Source organism: Tursiops truncatus, chromosome 4 (genome assembly GCF_011762595.2).
Source record: "Tursiops truncatus isolate mTurTru1 chromosome 4, mTurTru1.mat.Y, whole genome shotgun sequence".
In the NCBI taxonomy this organism is placed as follows: Eukaryota; Metazoa; Chordata; class Mammalia; order Artiodactyla; family Delphinidae; genus Tursiops; species Tursiops truncatus.
The window spans coordinates 24,958,270-24,985,242 of record NC_047037.1 but is presented as its reverse complement, the minus strand read 5'-3'; the positions used below and the strand labels follow the sequence as shown (position 1 = coordinate 24,985,242).

Genomic DNA, 26,973 nt, shown 5'->3' with positions numbered 1-26,973 from the left:
AATCCTCAGATTAACAGAGAGCTTTTATTATGGGCCATCTGCTATAGCTGGAAGTATCTTTGTTATAAAAGGGTCTTTTTAAAGTATTTTCATATAAAAAAAGATTACCTGTATTTCATTTAAACTTGGCTGTATGCATCTTTTAAAAAATACTATCATAAACAGAAATAAAAAGAAAAGAGATTCTCAAATGAGCTTACAGTAGAATGAACCATTATAAAAGACAAAACTTTTTGTTTTTATTCCCTCACCAGCTCCAGGACTGAACTCCATGATAGTAATAATGCAAAATCCATTGTATTGCCTGAACATAACATGCAGCTTGATCAGCCAGAAAGTCACTGAAAATAGAAAAGAATATTTTCATTATAACATTATTTTTTGAAGACAGGCCATTGTGTTTAGAGCATATCTCCTGATATCACATTCTGCCTCACGTTTTATTTAATCAATGAATAAACCAAAAACTGCAATCAGAAAAACTCCAAAATATTATTTTTTAAAAATTCCATCATGCCGGATTAAAGGTTTGCCTTATAGTTTTCCTAAACCAACCATCAGAATACTTAAACATGCTGTGCATATTTATTCAGTGAATGTACTGTGCCTTTGGTTTAAAGTTTGAGGATTTAGTTAATGAAACTTTCTATAATGTGGCACTACCAATGCCTTAAATATTCAGGGTGTGACGAGAGATAGGGATGGGAATCTTCTTTATTTGGGAGGATGCCTGAGAGAATCACAGGAGGAAATCAGAAGATCTTAAAATCTAGTTATAGAGCTAGAACACACTTTGAAAAGTGCGATATCCACTGAACAATATTCCCTCTAATCCCTTTTTCTCAAAAACCATCATTTAAGGTAAAATAATCACACACACAATACACACGCGCACACACACACACACACACAGAGCAAAAAAGAGCACTCTAGGTTAAACCCCAAAGTGGCTATAAACCTTGTTAGTGTCTGTTACCAAAATTCAGGTAGAGATACACTTAGATATTCTCGATCTACATTATTTCTGGGAACTACGCTTTTTTTAAAAAAAATAAATTTATTTATTTTATTTATCGATTTTTGGCTCTGTTGGGTCTTTGTTGCTGCACACAGGCTTTCTCTAGTCGCGGCGAGCGGGGGCTACTCTTCTTTGCAGTGCGCAGGCTTCTTATGGTGGTGGTTTCTCTCGTTGTGGAGCATGGGCTCTAGGCACGTGGGCTTCAGTAGTTGTGGCACGTGGGCTCAATAGTTGTGGCTCACGGGCTCTAGAGCACAGGCTCAGTAGTTGTGGCGCCTGGGCTTAGTTGCTCCGCGGCATGTGGGATCTTCCCAGACCAGGGATCAAACCTGTGTCCCCTGCATTGGCAGGCAGATTCTCAACCACTGGGCCACCAGAGAAGCCTTTTTTTTTTTTTTAATTTATTTATTTTTGGCTGTGTTGGGTCTTCATTGCTGCTCGCAGGTTTTCCCTAAGTGAGGCGAGTGGGGGCTACTCTTCATTGTGGTGCACGGGCTTCTCATTGCAGTGGCTTCTCTTGTTGCAGAGCATGGGCTCTAGGCATGCGGGCTTCAGTAGATGTGGTGCGTGGGCTCAGTAGCTGTGGCTCATGGGCTCTAGAGAGCAGGCTCAGTAGTTGTGGCGCACGGGCTTAGTTGCTCCACGGCATGTGGGATATTCCCGGACCAGGGCTCGAACCCATGTCTCCTGCATTGGCAGGCAGATTCTTAACCACTGTGCCACCAGGGAAGTCTTGGGAGCTATGCTTTTTAAAATGAAATGCATTACTTTTTTATTATAAAAGAAATATTTCCTCATTACTGAAAATACAGATAATGACAAAAAGCATTTTTATCACCTTATAGCAATCACTATTATCTTTTGGTATTTTTTTCAATCTCTTTTCTATGCCCAGGTTTTTTTTGTTTTGTTTTAAGTATTAATGAGAGGATACTGTGCATTATGATTTTTGTATCCTGCTTTTAAAATTTGTACTTAATGATATACTGAAAGTATCTTTCTGAATTGTTATGAACTTCCCATAAGTACCAGTTTAACAGTTCCGCATATTCTGGAAATACTGGAAATGGCAGAGATAGTGACTGTAATGAGGAGGAGGTGGAGACAATTATGATGAACATTCTTACTGGACATGTACATCGTTTCTAATTTTTTACTTTTAAAAAACTTTGTAATAAACTTCCTTGTGTATAAAGATCTTCTGTGTTTAACTTTATATTTTTAGGATATTTTAACAATTAGAATTATTGGGTCAAAGGGATGACTATTTTAAAGGCTTCTGGACATGTAGTTTCCAAAATAATTTTACCAATTTATATTTCCACCAGTAATTAAGGGACGAAATCTACTACCACTCCTGGACCAACACTGAATATAACAACTTAAAAAGATTTGCTTATTTACTAGGCAAACAAATAGTATCTCATTTTCATAAGTCTATATTTTACTATATAAAAGGAAAAAGAAATAGAACAGAAGACTAGTTTCCTATCAAATTAAGCATTTAATGTCAACTGCATGTACTACAGTTCTATCTAACTGTAATCAAGGAAATATAAGAACAAAGGGAAAAAGGATTAAAAGCATAACTATTTTAAATATGTTATTTCTCAAGTCTCAGAAGTCCTACTTGCTAATGTAATAAGGGTACATAGCATTTCATGAAACTCTTATTTCACTTATACAAAAGCAGCCTCATTTGGTGGTTAGGCATGGGCTCTGGAGCCAGACTGCTTGTGTTTAAATACTGGCTCTGCCACTCACTACCTATGCATGTCACTTCGAGCAAATCACTTAAATCTCTCATTCCTTAATTTCCTCTATTTTAAGGTAATAATAATTCTACTTATCTTAAAGAATTATTGTGAGAATTACAAGTTAACATTTTCATGTTATATATATATATATTTATATGTTTATATTATTAAAATATAAATGAGTTAATATTTTTCAAATGTTTAGAATAGTGCCTGGCACTTGGTAAGCACTTTATAAGTGTTTGTTAATTAAAATAAATAAAATACGAATATATGTAATTCATACTGTGTGCTGTAGTTTAGAAGTGTGGACCCCCATTCTAGAGGTCAAGTTGTTAAGGAACTTTTGTACTAGTTATTAACCTGGGGCTGAGCCAGGTGCCCTTTGAGATAAGTGTGATGTGAGCTTTAGAAGATAGGAAGCAAAACACTAACCATTTTCTATTTGGCAATTTTTATCATAGGACCCTTGAACAATGCAGGAGTTAGGGGCACCAACCCTCTGTGTAGTAGAAAATCCACCTATAACTAGTCGGCTCTCTGTATCTGCGATTCCGCATCTGTGGATTCAACCAGTCGTGGATTCAACCAATTGTGAATCACGTAGTACTGCATTAAGTATTTAGTAAAAACAGTCCGTATATAAGTGGACCTGTGCAGTTCAAACCCGTGTTGTTCAAAGGTCAACTGCATAATACATGTCAATTAATGTTATCTTGTCCAAAACGGTACTAGTTGAAAGGCTTACAATAATTTATGAAAACAAAAAATCCTTTCCACCCATTACCATAACTATCAAAATTATGTCGTTTTCACTGCAAAGTCTAATTTTTTTCTACTTTAAAGTAAAAGCATTGGCAAAAACGTACTCAGAAACTACGTCAACTCCCATCTTTGTCATGTAATATGTTCTTTTATATTGTCTAAACTCGGTTTCAAACAAGTCATCATCTTCAGTCTCATCTTCTAAATTGTCTAGAAAAAAGACAGAAAGACAGTGGCTGACAATTACGAATATTCTGTTTTTACATCTAATGCTTTGATAAATACATATCAAAGCAGATGCTTATAAACTATCATAGACATCTATTTCATCCAATATTACTGAATTAGTACTAATAAAGGAAAGATATAACAACTATTCTGTCAAAAAAAATTACATATATTAAAATACATAGTTTGTACTCACCCTTAGAAGTTACCACTTCTTCTCCATTTTTGTCTAAAGCAGCCCAACATATTGAGTTTTCCTGGCCCTATACAAATTATAAATCAATATAAAATTAAGGCAGGATATACTTTAAGGTGAGACATTTAACAGGAAGATTTAAAAAATACTAAAGATAACTGAATGATCCTTAAGTGACACACTGCAAAAGTCTGTTTTAAAAATATTCCTCAAATGCTGTGTAAATGCTTTTGGTTTTATATCACTGTTTCCTGAAGCTATAAATCTTTATTATGTAGAACTTAACATTCAGACCCCTCAATGATAAATAACAAGTAATGTTCACCAATATAAAAGATAAATATATTTAATTATATATGTGTTCCAAAAACAAAACACTTCAAGAATATTTCATTTACTCAGAGAAAAGTACACAATCAATATCAAATTCTTTCAACTTTAACATTTTTATATGTCAAATTCTGGGCTATTGTTAACACAATCTGTTTGTTTATGATTGAATCCAATAACTACAAACATTACCTATTTTTTTGGGATCTCTGGATCCCATCATTCCTATGACTCTACCAGCCACTTCTAAATTTTCTTCCATGTAACTCATCTGCTTTTCTAAAGTTCTTCCATTTCATCACATCCTTCATATCCTGCCCATCTATTCTTCCTCCTTGTGATTTCATCCTTTCTCTCCTCTACTTCTAACTGCCTATCAACTGCCAGTGCCTCTCATTAGTTCTTCCTACTCCCTTATTCCCAATTTCCTTTTCTTCATCCAAGCTAGGGCCTCTGCCAATTTCCTGCGTCTGGGCTGTTTCTCCAGGTCCTTTCAATCTACCAGTGTCTCTAATGTTAACTACACACCCCTGGATGACTGGTGAAGCTTAAGGACTGAGCTGAGGTGGGCGGAGTCATGGATTATTGATATTTAAGTTTGTGGGTACGGGTCCCCCAAAAGTTGCAGAGCCTGTTTTATTAAGACAAGAAACAGAGTAGAATGCAGACTGACTACTGCTAAGCTCCACTGAGGAAAAGTTAAGCAATTAGAAAGACTGCACTAAAGAAAATCAGGACAGTTGCCCTTCCTGGAGCAAGAGATATTGGGCTTGAGCCTGAATAAAACCAGTACAGCAAAGAGAGTGCAGGAAACTCATCAGTTTCACCAGAATCCAATAACTATGGGTTAGCTGAGGAAAATTTCAGAAGAGGTTTATTTTTCAAGCTAACACACATAAGACATTCTTTAGGGCTTCTTAGAGGTGTTTTACAGTGTACTAGCATATTCTAACTGACTCTAATCACTTATTGAGGACCTAACAGTTACCACATATTGTGCTATTAACTACTCTTAGCCTAGCCTATCACTGTATTTTACACACGATTTTATATATAAATTACTTCTAGAGAAAAATCACTGATCTAGTTAATGTCTCATAACATTAAATGCTATAAATATCCACACTTTAACTAATTTTCTGGGCTCTTATATTTAGAAATGTTTTATACACTTATTAATAGAGTGGAAGAACAAAGAAAACACAATGTTCTTCGATGGTAAAAATAAACTGATTTCTAAAGATCAGATTTAAATGATAGGATCTAATAGAGAAAAAGAAACCAAAACAATTTTTAAAATGTCCATAGAGGAAAAGAAGAAATGAAACTAAAATGAGGCAACCCTAAAATCATAAGAAAGAAAATGAGAAACAAGGAATATCAGTTTTACCTTTACAGCTAAAAAAATGAAAGGACACCTAAAAAAATGGACACCTTTGATTTTTTCTTTTCCTTGTAGTTCTTGGCTTCTTCTGCTGCGACACCTGCTGCTTCATTGAGGTACTTGTTACCAACTTTGCTTTCAAACCACTTTAGGTCCACAAAAACTTCACTGAAGTGCTCTCGATCAAACTGTACAGAAATATTTACATTTATTTTAAAATAACTTAAGTATGTTTAGAAGAATACAGACCAAATTTTTAACAGTGACTACTTCTAGGGCATAGGAAATCAGAGGATATTACTTTTTTACATGGGGACTTCATCTATTACTCTGAAAACTAAAAATGAAAAGCAAATAGAAATAAAAATAACTTAGGTGAAATTACTTATACAGAATGACCAACTTGAGTAGAATCACAAAAACTTTTTCTTCTGGTATTATGTAATTGGTTACTAACCATTTATAGCTACCTGGGACAGGAAAACAAAAACTTCTAGTTACTTACATCTGATAGTTTCACAAGGTATTTCTCAAATCGAGGTAAGTTGAGATGTCCACTTTCATTAATATAACCTAAAAGGAACAAAATCTAAACTTGTACTAAAAGCTGACATTATTTTTTCTAAACAATTCTACAAAATTTTTACAAAACATTGAGTTTTGACATTCTACTAATCAAGAAAAAACAGTGTTGGACTATGTAAGTGGCCCTAGTTTCTATGAACTTGATGTTACTATAATACACAGTATGTAAGAACTGAAGGAAAATATAAAAAATTCCAGGTTTACATAGTAATAATCTTCCCAAATTTCCAAACAACACTGGGAGACAGTTAATTAAATTAAATATGTTCTAGAATCTATCTAGGTCATTCATTTGATATGTTAACTTAAGAAAGAAAAGACTAATGTCCTGCTACTCTGTTGATTGACTGATTGATTAGCTGATTGACTTGCTGTGCAGCGTGACTTGCCGGATCTTAGTTCCCTGACCAGGGATTGAACCCGCGCCTTCTGCAGTAAAAATGCGGAATCCTAACCACTGGACGGCCAGGGAATTCCCTGTCGTCTGTTTTATTCAGCATCACCACTGTCAGTTTCCCATTTTAACTTGAAAATCTCTCCCTCATATTAAATACTCTGATGATTATCCATTCAGAAAACTAAATTTCTATGCTTAAATACGAAACGAGCTAAGTGAAACGAGCAACCTCTGCTGGCTTTCTTAAGCCATTTAAGGTGGAGATTAGTTAGGTATCAATAAATGAGACTGCTTAACTGGCGTCATCTTCTTTGCTTGTGAACCATTGAAAATTACAACTTTAGAGAGCTTGGCACCTTAGACTAAAAGAAACTCCAAATTTTTTTCCTACTTTAGTTGTACATACCATAATCTAATAAACTGAGTGACATTTTTAGGGTTAGTTGAGTGCTAACTTAAAGTAGCTTCAAACAAATATTAAACTTTTCTTACCCCCAAGTTCTGGCAGGATGGTAATATATGTTCCATAAAGAAGAGGCAGTGCATCATGATTAATATGTAAATGAGGTAGATGAGGGATAAAATCATTCCCAACAAGAAATCCCATCAAAATCCAATCATCTATTATCCTTTCAATATCATATTTAAATGTGATCTTGTCCTATGCAATATGAAGAGAAGAGTCAAATCCTATGGAAATTTCTGCATATTCATCTTTGGCCCATGGTTATATTAATACTTACTTTTAATGCTGAAAACTCATAGTCAATATACTCTCTCATTAAAGACAAGTGTAGAAGGTGAAATGTGGTTTCTTCTGGTGCGCATACCCTGTAATTAGTCATATGATCAACACAGAGCTTATTATATTTTTAAGGTTCAAGTTTAAAAATGTAGCTTAAAATAAAACATCATTAGAAAATAGTTAATTCTTGTCATTAAGGCATGTAATTTATAGGCAAGCTGCAGGGTAATGTTAAGATAAAAATATAACTACAATTACAACAGAGATAAAGTTCATAATAATAGGTTTACAATATGCTTTCTGTGGAAGGACTCTCAGAATTGAGAAAGTCTAAATAATACATAATAGATGTAATAAACCAGTGGGATCTGGTCCATTTAAGGCTGGCCACCAGCAGAAAGCATACAGATAAGTGAGTACGTATACTTTTATATCTACTGCAGTACAGTCCAAGGCTTCAATGTTGAGGCACCATCACTTCCTCCTCTTACCTTTTCCGGGCTTGGTATAGGGGTCTATATTCCTGGCTGTGGCCTATACTCCAGGATTAATTACAAGTTAGAATATAAGCTGTTAACAGCATATTAAAAGCATTTATACACCATGAACAAATGGGACTTTCTTCAGGAATGCAAAGATAGTCCAACATAAGAAAATAAATCAATGTAATACACCATATTAATAAACAAAGGGAGAAAAAACCCCGCATAATCATTTAACAGAAAAAGCATACGTCAAAATTCAACACTCTTTCATGATAAAAACATTCAGCAAAGTAGGAACAGAAGGGAATTTCCTTATAGCATAATCAATGGTGAAAGACTGAAAGCTTTCCTCCCAAGGAAAGGAATTCTTGTTCCTAAGATCAGTAACAAGACAAGGATGCCCATTTTCACTATAGTTATTCAACATTATGCTGGAAGTCTAGCCAAGGCAAGTAGGCAAGAAAAGAAATAAAAGGTATCCAAACTGCAAAAGAAGAAGTAAAACTCTATTTACAGATGGTGTAATTCTATATGTAGAAATCCCATAGAATCTACAAAAAAAAAAAATACTACCACTAAAAAATGAATTCAGCATAAGTGCAGGGTATAAGGTCAACACAAAAATCAGTTGTGTTTCTACATACCAGCAATAAACAATCCAAAAAGGAAATTAAGAAACAATTCCACTTACAATACCATCCAAAAGAATAAAACACTCGGAAATAAACTTGACCAAGGAAGCAAAAGAAAAAGCCAGAGGCAAAAAAACTGAAACCAAAGATACAGAAAACAGACTGATGATTCACAAAGGTAGGGGATGGGGGTGGGTGAAATGGGTGAAGGTGGTGAAAAGGTATAAATTTCCAGTTATAAGATAAATAAGCTCTGAGGATGTAATGCACAGCAGGTAACTATATTTAAAAACATTATTTTCAATTAAAGGAAAAAAAAGAAGAAAGGAGGCAAAAGACTTGTACACTAAAACTACAAAACTGAAAGAAATTAAAGAAGACACAAATGAATGGAATGACATTTTATGTTAATAGACTGGAAGACTTGATATCAAGATGTGAATGCTACCCAAAGGGATCTATAGATTCAATGCTGTCCCAATCAAAATCCCAACTATTTTACAAAAAAACCCAGAAAACCTATCTTAAAAATTATTAACCTCAGGAGACCCCAAACAGCCAAAATAATCATGAAAAAGAAGAATATAGTTGGAGGTCTCACCCTTCCTGATTTCAAAACTTACTACAAAGCTACAGTTATCAAAATACTTGTGGTACTGGCATAAAGACAGACATATAGACCAACGGAATAGAATACAGATCCCAGAAACAAACCCTTGCATATATGGTCACGTGATTTTTGACCAGGGAGCCAAGATCATTCAATGGGGAAAAGACAGTTTTTCAACAAATGTTGTTCAGAAAACTGGACATCCACATGCAAAAGAATGAAGACAGACCATTACCTTACACCACATATAAAAATTAACTCGACATAGATCAAAGACCTAAATGTTAAGAGTTAATACTTATAAAACCCTTAGAATAAAATGGGAAAAGGCTTTATGACATTGCATTCAGCAATGATTTCTTGCATATTACACTAAAAAGTACAGGCAACAAAAGAAAAAAAATAGATTGGAATTCATCAAAATTAAAAATTTTGTACATCAAATGATGCTATCAACAGAGTGAAAAGGCAACCCAGGGACTGGGAGAAAATATTTACAGGTCATATACCTGTTAAGGGATTACTATTCCTAATTTAATTTCTGTTCTACCTTCTGATATATAGGCAGTATGATTTACCTTTGTGTCTTTTTGCCACCAAACCGAACCTCTTCTCTTAAAAGAGAGAAATGTGCTTCATGACTTGTTAATCCAAGCATAATCTGTTGAAAAATGATGAAGAAATGTTTCTATTCTCTCATTTTTTATAGCATCGGGTTCACAAAAGCAATCAAAAAACGTTTCTATATAGAGAACATGCTTATTTAAGGAAAATAATTCATTAGCAAATTAAATGTATAACTATCAAAATATGATACATCTACAGGTTATAAATTGGGTAAATTCTGTGTACTTTTCTAAGAAAAAAATGTTCACTTTAGACTCAAATAACCTTTATAACCACCCCACTGTACCCCCATAAAAAAATTCCAATAATGTTCTCTTGGTTTTTACACCTTTCCACTTGCCACGGAGGAATCGGTAAGGAATTAAGGCAACAGCATTTCCATGACAGAAGAATACAGGACTCTTCTGGAGGCCAAGATACCTTTAGTATGTGGAAACTCAGAAAAAACTGGAAAAGGATATTTTCAGTTAATATTCTCACATAGTATTCTAATCCCCAAAGTAAGTCAAATAGTCTAGTGAGCCATATCAACCAACTGCAATGTATATTGTTTATTTTCATTTAATCCTGATTCAAAGAAAATAAAACATTTATGAAGCAATCAAGGAAATGAGAATACTAAATGGTTATTTATATATTAATGATTTGTTAATTTTTGTTTTATGTGGGATATCATTGGGGTTATCATTTTTAATATTCTCCATCATGAAATATTTATAGATTAAATAATACATGTCATATACTTCAAGAATACAGGGGATGGGCTTCCCTCATGGCACAGTGGTTAAGAATCTGCCTGCCAATGCAGGGGACACAGGTTCGAGCCCTGGTCCGGGAAGATCCCACATGCCCTGGAGCAACTAAGCCCGTGCGCCACAACTACTGAGCCTGTGTTCTACAGCCCGTGAGCCACAACTACTGAGCCCACGTGCTACAATTACTGAAGCCCACGTGCCTAGAGCCCGTGCTCTGCAACAAGAGAAGCCACCACAATGAGAAGCCCCGCACACTGCAACGAAGAGTAGCCCCCGCTCGCTGCAACTAGAGAAAGCCCACGCGCAGCAACGAAGACCAACGCAGCCAAAAAATAAATAAATACATAAATTTATTAAAAAAAAAGAAAAAAGTCTTAAAAAAAAAAGAATCCAGGGGAGGAGAAGGAAGGAGACAGATGATTAGGGAAAGGAGCTGAAGGTTACTGAAGACAGATGAAGGACACAAGGAGGTTCATTATGCTCTCTCCTTTACATCTGTTTATATTTGCAAACTTCTGTAATAGAAAGTTAAAACAAAAAGAGTCTAGCAAACTTGGGTTATGGAGTCATCAGATCAGGTGGTATTAAAAATCGTGTATTAAGAATGAGGGTAAAAAGGGCCCTCTATCCTGACCTCAGCAGAGTATTCATAGCACTAGGGTCAGTCAGGTGTGAACACTAACTATAGAGACCTGTTGATCATAAACTATGGCAAAAGAACTCCTTTTCCAAATGTTTTAGAACTTTGGTAATAGCAGAAGTAGCAATCATTATTATATCTCTGATATTTGTTCCCATAGCCAGAAATCTTCTTAAATGTTTTTTTTAATTTTTAATTTTTTTTTTTGGCTGCGTTTGGTCTTCATTGCTGTGCGTGGGCTTTCTCTAATTGTCGCGAGTGGGGACTACTCTTCGTTGCGGTGTGCGGGCTTCTCATTGTGGTGACTTCTCGTTGTGGAACACAGGCTCTAGGCGTGCGGGCTTCAGTAGCTGTGACACACGAGCTCTAGAGCTCAGGCTCAGTAGTTGTGGCTCGTGGGCTCTAGAGCACAGGCTCAGTAGTTGTGGCGCACGGGCTTAGTTGCTCCGCGGCATGTGGGATCTTCCCGGACCAGGGCTCGAACCCGTGTCTCCTGCATTGGCAGGCGGATTCTTAACCACTGCGCCACCAGAGAAGCCCAGAAATCTTCTTTTATTAAGACCAAGTTTCCTAGATATTTTAACTACAATGGCATAAGATTAGAATACAATAAACATTATACCTACCAAGTCAGCATCTAAGCCATAAAGACAGTGTCTGGTGTTTGGATCATGATCTGGCTTTGCCTTCTCGGATCTGATAAATTCCATGATTTTATGTTCTCCTTCTCCAGGAGTCTAAATATAATGTTTAAAAAAAATGTGGTAATATGCTATATTTCTCAAGATTAAATTTAAAAAACTCTTTAAATAAAATAAGATAATAACCTCATGGCCTGAGAAATAGATGGTAACTCCTTGCCACGACTTGTCTGTAGAAATTTTCATATTTACAAAATACTTCAGATGTTCGTGTAACCTGGCCATGAATTCAGTCCCTAAAAATAAAAGGTTTTTAAAAATTTAATCTGAAAGAGATATAAAAACATTGAGTTCCCAGTGACAACATGAAATTGGATCTGGGTATCCAGGGAATAGCTAGGTATAAGATCTCCCAAGGAGGTCAAAAGCTCTCTTGCTTATCTTGAAAAGCGAGTAATGTTGTATCTTTCCCAACCAAATATCACAACTATTTCCAACTTTACCAGGCACCCCAAAATGAAGTTAATGTCAGATGGGGAAATTCAAAGAAGGTTACTGCTGCCTCAGGACTATGCTTCGAATATTTTCACACAAGGGCAGGGTTTCAACACTCCAACAAACTTCAATCTTCTATTTCTCTGCTGGATTCTAAAGTTTTTTGTTTTTTTTTAAGGCATGTAGCTTCAATAAGATTGCCAGTAACAACAACTATTATCATTACTATTTTTAACCTGAAAAATTACTATTAATATGGAAACTGAGTCTACAATGATTATGTTTCAGGAAAAGCCCAGATAGTCAATAGTCAAAGGCAATAAGTCTTAAACTGTATAATGATAAAACTGGTTATTAAATTGGGCAATGTGTCATTAGGGGACTTAATGAAAGAGAAAACTAGCATAGCAAAAATTAATGAGATAGTACGATTATAAGATTTTTTTTCAATGTAAAGAATTATAATGATGTTAGACAAAACTCTAGGAAGGGCAGACTGTGCTGTTGCATATAAGATTAAACTTTTAATACTGATAAATTAATTCTTCCTTAAAGTCACAGAAATCTTAACAGCCTCTGAGAAGAAGAGTAAGCACTCTAGACGAGGAAAGTGGGTTTCTTCTCCTGAATACAAGCTAGCTCTATGAACTTGGGTGAACCACAACCTCATTGAGTCAGCTTTCATACAAATAAATGGCAGGAGTAGGACTGATCTTGTAAGTTCCTTCTAGGTCAGGAATTTTGTGCATCTGGGAGAGTCCTGTCCATAGGTGCCCTTATCAGCATCTGTAAATCCCTACAGTGGGTCTCCATAGGGGCATTTATGACCAAGGTGACCAAACCATCTCATGAAGAGACATAACTGGGAAAATACAGCAAATAGAATCCTAAGGACAAAATACATAGAGGTTAGAAAAGAGAAATAAATTTACATTTACATTTTAAATCTGCCAGAATTTTTCTCTCAGTGAATTTACCTGGTGTAATACAGTTGGAATCAAATCTGGCCTCTGTAGGAAGAGTTTCTCCTTTTTCTATTGCCTTTTTAATTTTGTCTTCTGCCTCCTTTGCTGACCTTAAATGTTAAGGGGGAAAAGAAGTGCTCAACTTTCTGGAAAAAATAGAGATCTCTACATAAAGTAAAAGGTTATTTAGAAGTTTTTGTAACTAAAATACTAATTCATCAATTTTAAGTTCAAAACATATAAGTTTTGAAATGTCTATAATCAATAAAGATGAGCCTCAGAATTGTTTCTTTTCATTTAAAGAACTGAGTTTTTCAGCTAGGGACTATAGAAGTAGAACATTATAACAGTATAAAACTGACAAAGAATGTTACAAATACTTATTATAAAGTAATTCTTTTCTAATCACAAATATACAGCATATTAGTTCTAGAAATAATTTCAAAAGTATCGCATAAACATTCATTATACACACTACATTTAATAATATCAAATAAGTACATCATTAAAATGATCTCTAAGAATATTATATAAAAATAACTATAAAATTGTAATGTATATCTTTGGGTTTCCTCATGAAAACATCTAAAGCGAAAGCCTAATAACATTAATGACATCAGTAGCCAAAATGATCTCATTTTTGAGGCAACAGGATTTACTAAGAAGAACATGATTTTTAGAGTCCGATAGACACAGGTTTGAATACTGGCATCCCAATTCCAATCTGGCTTCTCCAGTTACCCATGTGTGGCACACAAATATGCCACATGGCATACAAGTTAGGAAGTCCTGCTTTATGTACATTTTCTACAGCCTTGTTATTAGCTCTATCTACTGTGCCCTGTGGAATTCTATTTCTGCGATAAACAAACTCTTCTTCATATTTAACCTCTCTCTCTTACCAACCTCTTCAATAAAACAAAGACTCTGAAGATATCAACTCATTTGTAATCACTCCAATGGAAGCCATTCTTTCCTCTTTTCTCCCCTTCCTTCTTTGACTGAAGAAATGATTATTCAATGTTACTATGTGACAAGTTCTTGGGATACAACAAAAAAGAAATGATTCCTCTTCTCGGAATTTACACTCTAGTGGGGAGATAGAAATTAAACAGCCATAATGTCTAATGTAGCTGCAATATAGAGAATGTTTGGGACAGGGGCAAGGCAAAACTATTAAAGTAATCTAGGTAGAAGATTATGGTGGCCTAGGCTGACAGTAGCAGTAAAGATGAAAAGAAGTAAGTAGATATGACTTAGATGTGAGGAATAAGGAAGAGAGAGAAGTCCAATTACTCTTGGACTTTGGAGTTGAGCAGTTATTTACATGATGTTATTCACAGAAACATAGAAGGAAGGCAGGTTTGAGGCAAAGATGAGTTCAGTTCTGAATATATTAAGCCTGAAATGTATCTATGGTATCCAGAGGAGGCATTTAGCAGGCATTTGGATGTATACAAGCTCTGGAAAGAGATATACACCAGAAAGATAAGTTTGGGAGTCATCAGTACAGATTCAGTACTTAAAGTCATCGGATAAGATATCTTAGGACCCAGGACGGAACCTTAAGAAACATCAATATTTGAGACAAAGCAGAGGAAGAGAATATAACAAGGAGATTAAGAAGGTACAGTCAGAAAGAATTCCCTGGTGTACAGTGGTTAGAGCTTGGCACTTCCACTGCTGGGGCCCAGGTTCCATCCCCGGTCATAGAGTATAGTTACCTGAAGGTCATGGGAAGGAAGTTCAAGAAAGAAATAATGGTCAACACTGCTAAATACCAGGGATAAATGAAGTAATATAAAGACAGAATTATTCTCTAGATTTAGCCCCTTTAAGGAGTCTATTAATAATCTCGTAAGGAAGTTTCAGTGGCACGGTGGGGATGAAAGACAGATGGCAGCAGATTTAAAAGATGGCAGAGACGCAAAGTGATGAGGATTAAAGATTATGAGCGAAGAAAACAGTCGTCATGGAGAATGAGGAAAAGCTGACTGGGGGATTTGGAGGAAACATGGCACACTCGATGCCGCCACAGTACCGAGCGAACGCTTGTGGTGGTTAGGGTCAACTGGCCCTCGATGCCCATGCCTCTCTCCTAGTCTGTCTTCTGATACTGGAGAGGTTGGAAGAAAGCTATAAAAAAATTAAACTCTCAGGCTTCCCTGCAGCTAGGCTTCTGGATATGACTTAGCTTCTTAATCTCTGGATCAGAGCTAAAGGAATAAATTCCTAGAACTACCTGTTCTGGTCAGGGCCTCTGAACTCCTCACCTTCCTGAATGTTGCAGTAGTGATGCCATCAGTGGGTGAGTTCTATGGTGTTGTTCTGGAAGTCATTCTTAAAGGCTAACCTAAATGCACAACCTTTTGGCTTTTACAATGATTTTTATAAGCACCCAATTCTCTGTATTATATTTCTTTCTGCTCAGAATAGTTAAATTTCTATTACCTGCAACTGATTGATACAGTGGGCTTATATAACCCTTTCTCAACACTAGATTATCTAGCCCAGCAGCGCCCCAAAACTAGTTTAACAAATACCAGGGGAATCTGGTAAACATAGTTTCCAGGGCCTAGTTTTTAGAGGTTCAGATTAAGTAAGTCTTGGGTGGTACTTGAGAATCTAAATTTTAGTAAGAGATGGCCCTTGTCTTCAAGGATTTCACAGTTCCAATATCTTCAGTATCTTTTCTCTTTTGATATTTAAATTAGTAGAGTTTACCATCCTCTACCCATTCTCACTGCTAGCCTTCTCCAAGGTACTCTCCCACCTTCCTTGATGATTTCCACATCTGATTCATAGGTGCCCTTTCTACTTCTTTACCTGCCATTGTGATGAAAGGAAAGGATCTATTAGGCTAATGACCTATCAAACTCACTAGACTCAGGGTTTCTTTCCTTCAGTTCCAACAACCCTCTTAACTTTACTCCTGTTACTCATAACAAGGACACTGCATGTTTTCATTGTTATTTAGAAATATTCCACAGGTCCAGGATTTTGACTTTAAAATCCTCTCTGTATACAACTCCTTTTCAACCTTTTGCTTCTACTACCCAAGTCGTACACTGGGCTGATAATATCTCGAGTGTCCTAACTCAGTTCTCTTCTCATACTCTATCCATCCCCTTCTAATCTAATTTGCCTTTCTACCCAGTGGGGACCCATGTTCAAGCAGGGTCAGCATCTAGCCCAGGGTCAAATTAAATGTCAGTGATATTCTCATTAGAACAATCTCTCAGTTCACTCTGCAGTTCCACAGCTCAGGACGAAATACTCTAGGAACTTTCTCTACTACTACCATTTCCAAATTACCAAGTTTTAGGAAGTCTGAAAAATTTGTGACAGAGAACAACAGAGTAACTTTATACAACCCATCATATACATTGAGAAATGACACCTCATTTGAATTCCTAATTCATTTACTTGATTGATAAAACATGACATTGTAAGTCTGAGATACTCCCACTTCTGGGGGGAAATTTAAGCAGAAAAGAAACGTGAATGGGAGATGCACTGTGTTAAGTCAATTACCTTTGAAGTAATATATTTTATTAATCTAAATAGTATTCGAAAATAAACCACAAATGTTTTACCTAAAACGCCTCCCACGCTGCTGGTTCATCTTTGCTCGAGGAGCCACACCGTCAACGGCCATGAAGAACACTTTCCTAGGTTTAATAATGCGAAACAACACCTCCAAGTAGTGAAAAATATCAGTAAAGATTTTATCATCTGAAATTCTGAAGTGAACATCATCATCATTAGGATGGGAACATTGATGTATAATACCATTCATATCCAGGTATAAGTTATCAAATTCAGGAATCTAAAAAACAAAGAAAAATGATCAAGATCATTATTATAATCAAACACAGATACCTAGACATCTGATCAAAAGCAGGATACAGGGGCTTATTCTTATTATATAAAAACTGAGTAAACAATCACAGTTGAATAAAGAAAGTAAACAGGAGGAATAAGTAAGACAGAGACATATTATGTGGTTACATTATGCACCAAAAGCTTGATCACATTTACTGTCAGGAAATTATCTACTTATTTAAAATAAGATAACCTGAGAAAACACCAAATAAAGCTCTTGGTTGATTTGGTACTCAAAATATTAGTTTCCTTTCTTCCTACAATTTGACATTAACTCCTCAAAGCCTCAATTTCCTCTATAAATGAGTAACATAATGCCCATTTATATCAAAAGGCTATTTGTACATGGTCATTCAAAGGTTTTACAAGTGATTTAAAGCCCTATTGTATATCTGGTTTCACTGAAACAGAATCATTAATTTGGTTATATTAACTTAAAAAGCTTAGATTACGCCAAGAAATTTAGGAAACTTTGAAAACTGATTTGTTTTTTATAGGTGGATTAAATAGTTTCTAAACTTTGGCTAACAGGCATCTACTTTTATAGAAAGGCCTTCGTGGTTCTGACTCTGATTGACGTTTCCTCTATTTAAATGTCTGTGAACAAGTAATGGGAACACTACTGAAACAAATATAAACTAACAAGGAACTAAAATGGGCACAACTTAATATCTAGTGTAATTAAGGGATCTGAGAGTAGTCTGCCTTACATACTAATTGAAGAAAAGTATTTTGAATTTTCAAACATAAAAACATAATGGGCATTTTTGTATAAACTTAATGAAAACTATCTGTGAAATAATTATTCAAATTTTACCATATTCATAGGTAATAATACATTTTCCTGTTATTGAGAAAATAACATGCCTTTGAGTTTTAGGAGTAAAAAGTTTTGGTCTTTGAATCAATGAACACCATAAAAATACATTTATAAAACACCTATTTACATAGGATTGGACTAAGTAAAAAAAAATTTAAATGCCCTTAGTGAGTATTAGACTCGAATGAAATGACAACTGTGATCATGAGGTTTTAAATGTACATTCAAGATTTACTGTTTGTTTCAAGAAATCTAAAAACCTCAATCAAAATCTCAATGTGATTTTTTTTGAGGGGGTGGGGGTACTTTACAAAATGATTACAAAGTTTCCTTAGGAGAATAAACATGTAAGAGAACATATTAAAGGGAGCGTAATGAAGGAAAACCTGCCCTATATGATATTTTTAATTATAAAATAGACAGTTTAATTGAACCAAATAGTTTAGAAGTAGTCCAAATGTACACAGAAATTTAGTATATAAGAGACATTTCAAATCAGTGAAAGAAAGGGATGAGGCACCTAGGTAACTATTTGGAAACAAAACTGTATTTCACCTTATAACAAAATAAATTCCAGAAGGATTAGAAATTTTAATGTGAGAAATGTAAGTAAAACAATTATATACAAATATTTTGGCAATTTTCATGTGGGAAAGTTAGAAATCATAAATCAAACAAATGATGGCGTTGGCTACCTAAAAATGTATTTTTAAAATCTTGTAGGGAAAAAATAGTGCCATAAACAAGCCCAACTGAAAATGACAAAATGCAGGAAAATACTTGCAAATAAGGACCAAGTCAACATTCCTAATGTACAGAACAACCCTCAAATATCAAGTAAGAAAAAGAGCATATGTTAAAAGTAAGTATGGAAAATGCAAAGCAATTCAAAAGAAGAAACACAAAAGTCTAAATGATATGAAAAAAATGTTCAACATTCCCAAATTTCTAATTAAAATGATACATCATTTTCCCCATCATGTTAGCAAAGATTAGAAAGATGGATGTCACCCATTATTGGTAAGGATTTGGAGAAATGCATATTTCATGTTATTAAAAGCAATAGCTGGCACTTATTAGCTTATTAGGTGCCAAACATTGGGCTAAACACTTACATTCATTCTCTCACTTAATTATGGTAACAATCTTAAAAGAGAGATATTTCGAGTCCCCATTTTATATTAGAGGAAAATCACAGGGCTAAAAGGGAGAGAGGTGGCATAGACATATACCCAATAGTCTGGGATGGGAATATAAACTGGTGTAACTAATATGAAAATATATATCAAAATTTGAGGTGTGCACATCTTTTGTGTGTGTGTGTGTGTGTGTGTGTGTGTGTGTGTGTGTGTGTGTATGTGCACATCTGTGACCCAGGACTTCTACTATTGGAAATTTATCCTGAGAAATAATCAGAAATGTGCACAAAGACATAAGTACAAGATTATTCATGGCAGTACTGTTCGGAAAAGATAAAAAATTATATTATGTAACAAATGGGAAAAGAATTTGAAAAAGGATACGTGTCAATATATGTGTAACTGAATCACTTTGCTGTACACCTGAAACTAACACAACATTGTTAATCAACTATACTCCAATATAAAATAAAAAGTTAAAAAAAAGAAAAGATAAAAAATGAAAACAATGCCTAATAATAAAGAAAATTGATAATGGTACATCCACACAAGGGAATACTACAAAGCAATTACAAATTATAATATAGATTCATATTTGGCATGGGATAATGTACATAATACATATGGTCAAGTGACAAAAGTAGTTTATAAAATGGCAGGTAAATTATTATCCCACTTATTGAAAATATTTATCTACATATGTATCTGCATAGAAACTGGACCATAGTGTATGGGCAATTTGTGGTTTCTTAGAATGGTAAATGTTATTGGTCAGAGGGTTTAATTCTTTTCCCCCATCTACCTCCAGTAACCTAGGACATTGAGTAAGCATATAGTAGACGTGCAACTTCCCCTTGGATTTTCTGTATTAGGCTTTGTTTTTTGTTTGTTTGGTATTTTATAATCTTTAATTTCCACATTCTGGTCTAGTCTATTGTCCTCAACTTTAAGGAAAGTGCTTTTTTTAAAAAATAATATTTTGCTTGGTTTCATCCCTCCTCCCTCTCCTTTCCTTCCTTTCTTTCTCCCTATTTACTTATTTACTTAACTCCTTACACTCCCAAACCTTCACTGAACAAGAAATATGCTAACAGTAAGATAAGACTGCACAAAGTATTATATATCTCCGTATTTTTGGATCCTATGGTACATAATTTTTATATTCAATACAGATGTATGAAATAACTATAATTTTATAGTCATAATATACTTCTACCAAACTACTGGACCACTTGAACTAGGCATCAAAAATAGTTCTAGGTGTGTACACATTCAAACACCAATATAAGTCTTGTATATACTATCCATGTCAAGAATTCTCTAAAATAGGAATAGAGTTAAACTCTACTATTTGTTTGTGTCACCTTTCTTTCTTTTTTCTAATATTACCAGCCATTGGTGCTTAATGCCTATTTCTATTAACTTATTTGAGGTTGCAAAATGGTGATATTCTATCACTTCTTTTTTTATTAATTGTAATACTTTTATAAAGGGGATCATTCTGCCTCTTGGTTACCCAGTGGTACAGGAAAGGTTTTCAAAATTGGGAACTGTGGGGCTTCCCTGGTGGCGCAGTGGTTGAGAGTCCACCTGCCGATGCAGGGGACACGGGTTCGTGCCCCGGTCCAGGAAGATCCCACATGCCATGGAGCGGCTGGGCCCGTGAGCCATGGCCGCTGAGCCTGCGCGTCCGGAGCCTGTGCTCCGCAACAGGAGAGGCCACAACAGTGAGAGGCCCGTGTACCGCAAAAAAATAAATAAATAAATAAAATAAAATACCCTTTAATTAGGTATTTATCATATCACACACACGAGTTTCAGAAAAACAATATTAATATTACCACTAATATGATTAATGGTAATATAATTTTTTTTGCATAACTTTTCCCCATTCTCTCTTACTCCCATTTATTTTATAGTTGTACTATCTAAACATTGTCAGAACACATAGCCATTATACACTAAACTCTCTCTTCACTCTTATTTTGATTTTGTTCTACAGGAAATTATATTTAATGTTCACCATTGGTATTTATGTTGATATTTCCCCAGTCCTTTTGATTGTCTGAAGCTCATTCTCTGGCAGATTCCTCAAGAAAGTGCTCAAAGGAACAATATTGCCTGACTTCTACACTGATCATTTGACCAGCTTATCGTTTATACTTAAAAGTCAGTTGAGGGCTTCCCTGGTGGTGCAGTGGTTGAGAATCTGCCTGCCAATGCAGGAGAACGGTCCTGGTCTGGGAAGATCCCACATGCCACGAAGCAACTGGGACCGTGAGCCACAACTACTGAGCCTGCGCGTCTGGAGCCTGTGCTCCGCAACAAGAGAGGCCGCGACAGTGAGAGGCCCGCGCACCGTGATGAAGAGTGGCCCCCGCTCGCCACAACTAGAGAAAGCCCTCATACAGAAACGAAGACCCAACACAGGCAAAAATAATAAATAAAAATTTTTTTAAAAAGTCAGTTGAGTATCTTTATGTTACTCCATTTTTTTCTGGCATAAAGCACTACTGTGAAAAACTATGATGGGAACCTGATTTTCTTTCCCTTACAAGTCATATGTTCCTTTCTTGTAGGTAACAAAAGCTTTTTTCTCTTTTTCTTTAAAGTCCATGAATTTAACTAGAACATGTCTTGATGTTGGTCATCTGAGTCAATATTCTTGGGTACATGGTATATTCTTTCAACATGGCTTCAATTTTTTTTTTTTAATTTCAGGAAAGGTTTCTTTAATTACAGTTTTAGTATTTGTTCTGTTATATTGCTTTGAACCTTTTTATCTTCTAAAATTTTCTCTTATTTCCACCTTCTATTTTTTTCTTATGGCATCATTTGTTTTTGCCTTGCTACTACTTTAGGCTTCACTTCTGATGTGATTTTGCCATTTATGTCTCATTTTCTTTAGGTTCTGTCACCTTATTCCTGAGTTTTTGTAATTGATATATGTTGTTCTTTCATGTCTTATTTTCTTAGTGCCTTTAGCTCATTCTGAAATAGTAGGTTATAGTTTTGGTCTGTTATGTGTGCATGTTTTTATTGCAAGCTTTTACTGTCTGTATGAATATTATTTTGTTCCCCTTTTCCCCCATAATAACTTTGTATACTATTTGACCTTGACACTTTTCTATCATTCATTTTTTATGTAAACTTAATTTTCCTGAACTTTTGGAATGAGAGGGGTTCAGGAAAGCTTTAACTTTACAAAGCTCCCTCTTCTGCTATTTTGGGGTAGTATTAAAAAATATGGTGGCTTGCCTGGTTTGTTTTCTAAGATTTCTTGACTCTGTAACCCTCCCTCACTTTTATCTTGACCTTATCTCTCTTGTCTCCTTCCTGATAAAATTTTATTTCACTCCCAGCACTTTCTCCTTAGGGTGGGCTCTACCTTAGAATGGTACCTTGCCAAGTCAGTTTTGTGGGTTCACAGGAGTTAGACTGCTCCTGCCCTTTAAAACCCCCCCAGTTACAGCTACTGCTATCTAATAGGCTTGTAGAGTCTTAGTGAATATTCTGGAGTTCTGCTCTCAGGTTCACAGATGTTGCCCCATTTCTCCTTCTTCCTCTTGCACACATGCCAATACCAACTGGGTCTAGAGGCTATCGGTAGTCTGTCCCCACCAAATTGTATCTTGGGGTTCATGGGGATACCCTGTCACATGGTTTTGTTGTAATTGTTCTATGGATTTTAAATTTAGCTATCTAGTTTCTCTTTCTGTTTTCAAATGAGGATTCAGAGAAACCAAAAACTATGCTATGTCACCACTGCCACCATCTTCCCAGAACCCACCCCTCCATCCAGTCCCTTTCCCCAAGGACTAGCTTTTGAACTGCTGTGACTTAGGAACTACCATGTTTTAAGTACTGCTTGAGAGAGTAGCTGGTGATTTCTTTTTGAAAGACATCACTTTGATGAACCAAGTTTTAAACCTATTGTTAGTGTTCATGTCATAAAATTGCCTTAAAGCCATTATTTTTGTTCAGTAACAAAATTCCTCAAGATGGAGAAAATCCAAGATCCTTACACCAAACCAAATTCTGTGCCAAAGAGTAGAGAGTAAAAAGATTACTGAACAGATTGTGCATTGTCAAGTTAGTCTGAATTTTTCAATTTAGAGATAAAGTGCCTGATGCATGGCAGGTACTCAAATATTTGAGTGAAGGATCCAGGAAACGCCTAAGTTAGTTGTCACCATTTTTATCCTCTTCTCTGGAAAGAAATGTTTCCCTAAATCTAATTCAACCCATGCTTCAAATAAATTAAAGACAAACCACCATTCTGGAATTTTTGGTAAGCTTTTTCCTCATATACCAAACCTGACTGGAATCCAACAACAAAGAATCCTTTCCAGAAGTTTAACCCCATCTTCATGCTTACAGTACTTTTTAAAAATAATAAACCATAATTTAATAGACAGCATGATGGTGTTCACTGTATTATTTCCCTCCATGTTAATACAATGCTATCCATCTCAACTAACTCAATTAGCTGTACAAATTTCAAAAATGACTTTGTGTGTGTGTGTGTGTGTGTGTGTGTGTCAGAAGTGGGATTTGAACCCACGCCTCCATTCGGAGACAAAAATGACTTTTTCCTGTAAAATATAAAATGGGCAAAAGAGCTACCAAAACCATTAAATGTGACAAACACTAGACCCAAAGTCCAGTTTACCTAATAGACGACTGCTTACTATTTTTTTCCGCAGTTCTAATACCTAAACTACATTTTTGAAGTCTGCACATAAACGTTGCCCTGGGGTCATTATATACCGAATATTACTATTCCTAGTATTAGTGCTCTAACAATCTGTTTCTCTCTCCGTTCACCCCACGTCTCCTTCCTCCCTCATCTCCTTCCTCCCTCTCTCTCCCTTCTCTCTTTCACACACACACACATTCACACAATGAAGCTTCCAAATAACTGCCCCGGCCCCGTCCAAATGTATTTTTATTTCTTTTGGAACAGGGGATTGGTACGGTCCTTGGGGTAACAGAAAAAGAGTAAGGAACTGTATCATAAATATGAACCATCAGCCACGTCAAAAAGTCTACGTGTTGGGGGTAGGGCGGGATGCAGCTCTAGATACGGGAAAGTAAACAAGGGGATTCAACTGCGTTGGCCGATATTATTGTTTGTACGTAGGCCTGTTGCTCTGGCTGGGGATTGGGGGAAGGTCCTAGGAGGACAACCATCCCACCTCCAAAAAGAAAAACGAAACCTGCAGCTCCCTGGGGAGGAAAGGGAAGCACTCCCGAAAGCGCTCCTCCCCGGGACTTGATTGCGAAGTCGCGGCAGGCCCGGCCCGGGCAGAAGCTGTCAGAACAGCCGCATCCCCGCCGCTCTGCCCACAGGAGAGCGACTTGCGTCTTCGCCCCCACTCAGATCACCAGGGTGTCCTCAAACGTTCTGCTCCCCTCCCTTCGCCACTCAGCCAGCTGACGACGAGCAAGAAGGAGGCGGCGGAGACCCCCGGTCCCAGGGTGGAGAAAGGGCCGCCGAGCCCCGGGTCCTCCGCCTTCTGGGCCTCTGACCCCTTGCTTACCCACCTGATGCTCCTTCACCACTTCGCTGAGGCAGGGATACCGCTCCGAGATCCATCGATAAAACTTAGGGACTCCCATTTCGACCGTCAGTACTAACTCAAGTCAGGGCCAAATCGAAACCAAACGCCCCGCCGGGGCCTACGCTGCCGCCTCCGGCCGTCGCTCCGCAGATGACAACACACTGCCCGGCCAACCATAGAGAGCGGCCGCCGGGCCTAGAGCGGCCGGCTTCGAGACTGCATCTCCGGGGCGGGGCTCTAGCCCCGGCCCGAACTCGCTGCCGCGGAGCTGCCTGGTTACATTTAAGAGCGCCAGGCGGTTTTGAACGCGTGTGTGAAATTCAGTTCTGAAATTGTCAGTTGACAGACCTGAGCGCTGTTAAGTGGATTTGGAAGGGGGTGAAAACCTCACGAGACGACTGGAAGAGTCCTGGCTGCTTCCGTTTTATGGGATTACTAATCTCTGTTTTTCAACACAGATTTGGAAAGGTCTGATGATTTATTTGGTTTAGTTTGTTTTGTGAGCGGAAATTTTTTCTTTCAGGATACAACAATTTCTCTTAAAAACGTTCTTTTCCAAATTATTTGCGTAAAATGATTTCCTAACTCCCCTCCACCCAGCTTCCTCCTTAACTCTTAACATTAGGCCTTCGATAGGAAAGTATACGTTTAGTTTTCACATTTATACCTCTTGGGTTATTATATTTTCCCCCATCACACTTCAACTGTACAAAAAGGCAGAATTTTGTAAGGTAAACTTAAGTGAAATTATCTGTTACAAAAAGATTATGTTTTCATTTATTTGTATGTAATTACCTCTTTGCTTTGGAATTATTTTAAATCTTCTGCAATAAAATGTACCCCCAAATTTAACGTTAAAATTTTTTAGATTATAAAACCTCATGAAATTTTAAGTAATGCTGTTTCCCCCAACCACTGGATTCTGCATTCTGGTACACTTAGTATGGCAGCATCTTTAAAATTACAGAATGTTTCTATAGTTTTCATATTCACGTTAATTGGCTAATTTTTTTTCCCTATCACATTTTCAACAAATACAAAAAGAGTATTACTAAGTGAACTTAATGATGTGCTATTTATGTTTACATCTCTCTTACTAGAAAGTTCCCAGAGGGAAGGGGATCCGTGCTTTGTCTACAGTATTTATTCAATATGATTTTTTGTTCAAATGAATCCTTATGTTAGTACTTAAAATCAACGAAAGTTGTAAAATGAAATTAGGCTGGCTTGTTTCTCGCAAATACATCTTTGTAAGAGCATAAGAACATATGATATTCCATTTCTCCAGTTATACACAGTATATGTTAAGAAAGCAGTTTATTTAACAACATATATTATTTTAAATATTGTTAACAATCAGGGAGAAATATCAGTTACTGTGAGAACATAAACATAAGTTGTACTTTGGAACTGAATAGATACAACCACAGATTAATGATCCAAGTGCATTAATTTTAGATTATTAACATATTCTTTGAAGTAACTCCATTTCACATATATGGGGTCCAACCAAGGTACATCTGGCATAGCAAGTTTTCATCAGTTGCTTCTTGTATAAGGTAATGCACATGTCCTTCAATAGATAACGGCAGTCCTGTCACTCTATTTCGGGTCTTGATTACACCTTGTAGTCTCTGCTCAATGTCAAGAACATGGGTTTTGGCCTAAAAAGAAATTGAAAATCATAAGGACTAAGGACCCAATGACGTAGATGTTTATAATTTGGAATTACTGCCTTTCTTTTATCTAACAAATATTAATGCCATTTTACTGATCATTACCCCTTTTGTAAGAGCAAATGCAGACAAAGGAGAGAAGCAATGAAACAAATACAATAACTTGAGATACTGATCTCGAGGCTTGCAATGTTGATCTAACATCAACTGGACATTTTTCAGGACTCTGAAATACAAGGGAATCTCTTCCATGTTAGGAGTCTAGAAAAATAATAGTATAAAAAAATCTACTCTGAAAAGTGTTTAGGACTTAAACATTTGAATATTAGTATTCTAATAACAGCAACAATACTCTAATGCCTAATGTTTAGATTATGTTATATGCAAATGGGAGTTCTAAGTGAGCTACTTGGAATTCTACATATTTTTCTCAATCAAGAAAGCATATCAGAATGCAAAAGTGAGAATGATGTAATTAGAAAAACCATCCTCAAATCTATTCTAACTTATTTAAAATAACTATCTGGAAAATTTGAGGATTCGGCTAATATAGTCAGCTCTCTGCAGCCAATGATTCAACCAACCACGGACTGAAAATATTCAGGGGAAAAAAATTCCATAAAGTTCCAAAAAG

General features: G+C 36.1%; 2 protein-coding genes across 9 annotated transcripts in view; both read right to left on the bottom strand.

Annotated features, from left to right (window-relative positions):
• The window catches only part of XRN1 (5'-3' exoribonuclease 1), a 101,301-nt gene extending 76,466 nt beyond the window's left edge, over positions 1 to 24,835 (bottom strand). For 3 of the 5 annotated variants that reach the window (XM_073803736.1, XM_073803737.1, XM_073803740.1), the window contains exons 1-13: positions 24,647 to 24,832; positions 16,852 to 17,084; positions 13,268 to 13,365; positions 11,982 to 12,091; positions 11,781 to 11,891; positions 9,711 to 9,793; positions 7,404 to 7,491; positions 7,153 to 7,321; positions 6,184 to 6,251; positions 5,729 to 5,866; positions 3,965 to 4,031; positions 3,645 to 3,750; positions 252 to 341 (exon numbers count right to left, since the gene is read on the bottom strand). In XM_073803736.1, the coding sequence (XP_073659837.1) occupies positions 252 to 341; positions 3,645 to 3,750; positions 3,965 to 4,031; positions 5,729 to 5,866; positions 6,184 to 6,251; positions 7,153 to 7,321; positions 7,404 to 7,491; positions 9,711 to 9,793; positions 11,781 to 11,891; positions 11,982 to 12,091; positions 13,268 to 13,365; positions 16,852 to 17,084; positions 24,647 to 24,721 (1,436 nt within the window). In that variant the 5' untranslated portion in view covers positions 24,722 to 24,832. Of the gene's footprint in view, positions 1 to 251; positions 342 to 3,644; positions 3,751 to 3,964; positions 4,032 to 5,728; positions 5,867 to 6,183; positions 6,252 to 7,152; positions 7,322 to 7,403; positions 7,492 to 9,710; positions 9,794 to 11,780; positions 11,892 to 11,981; positions 12,092 to 13,267; positions 13,366 to 16,851; positions 17,085 to 24,646 lie in introns of all 5 variants that reach the window. The other 2 variants (XM_073803738.1, XM_073803739.1) reach the window with 2 other exon arrangements.
• A 1,128-nt stretch (positions 24,836 to 25,963) lies between these two features.
• Positions 25,964 to 26,973, bottom strand: part of ATR (ATR checkpoint kinase) — a 103,270-nt gene continuing 102,260 nt past the window's right edge. For all 4 annotated transcript variants that reach the window (XM_073803735.1, XM_019934297.3, XM_019934299.3 and 1 more), the window contains one exon: positions 25,964 to 26,327. In XM_073803735.1, coding sequence (XP_073659836.1) covers positions 26,154 to 26,327 — 174 coding nt within the window. In that variant the 3' untranslated portion in view covers positions 25,964 to 26,153. The remainder of the gene's footprint in view (positions 26,328 to 26,973) is intronic.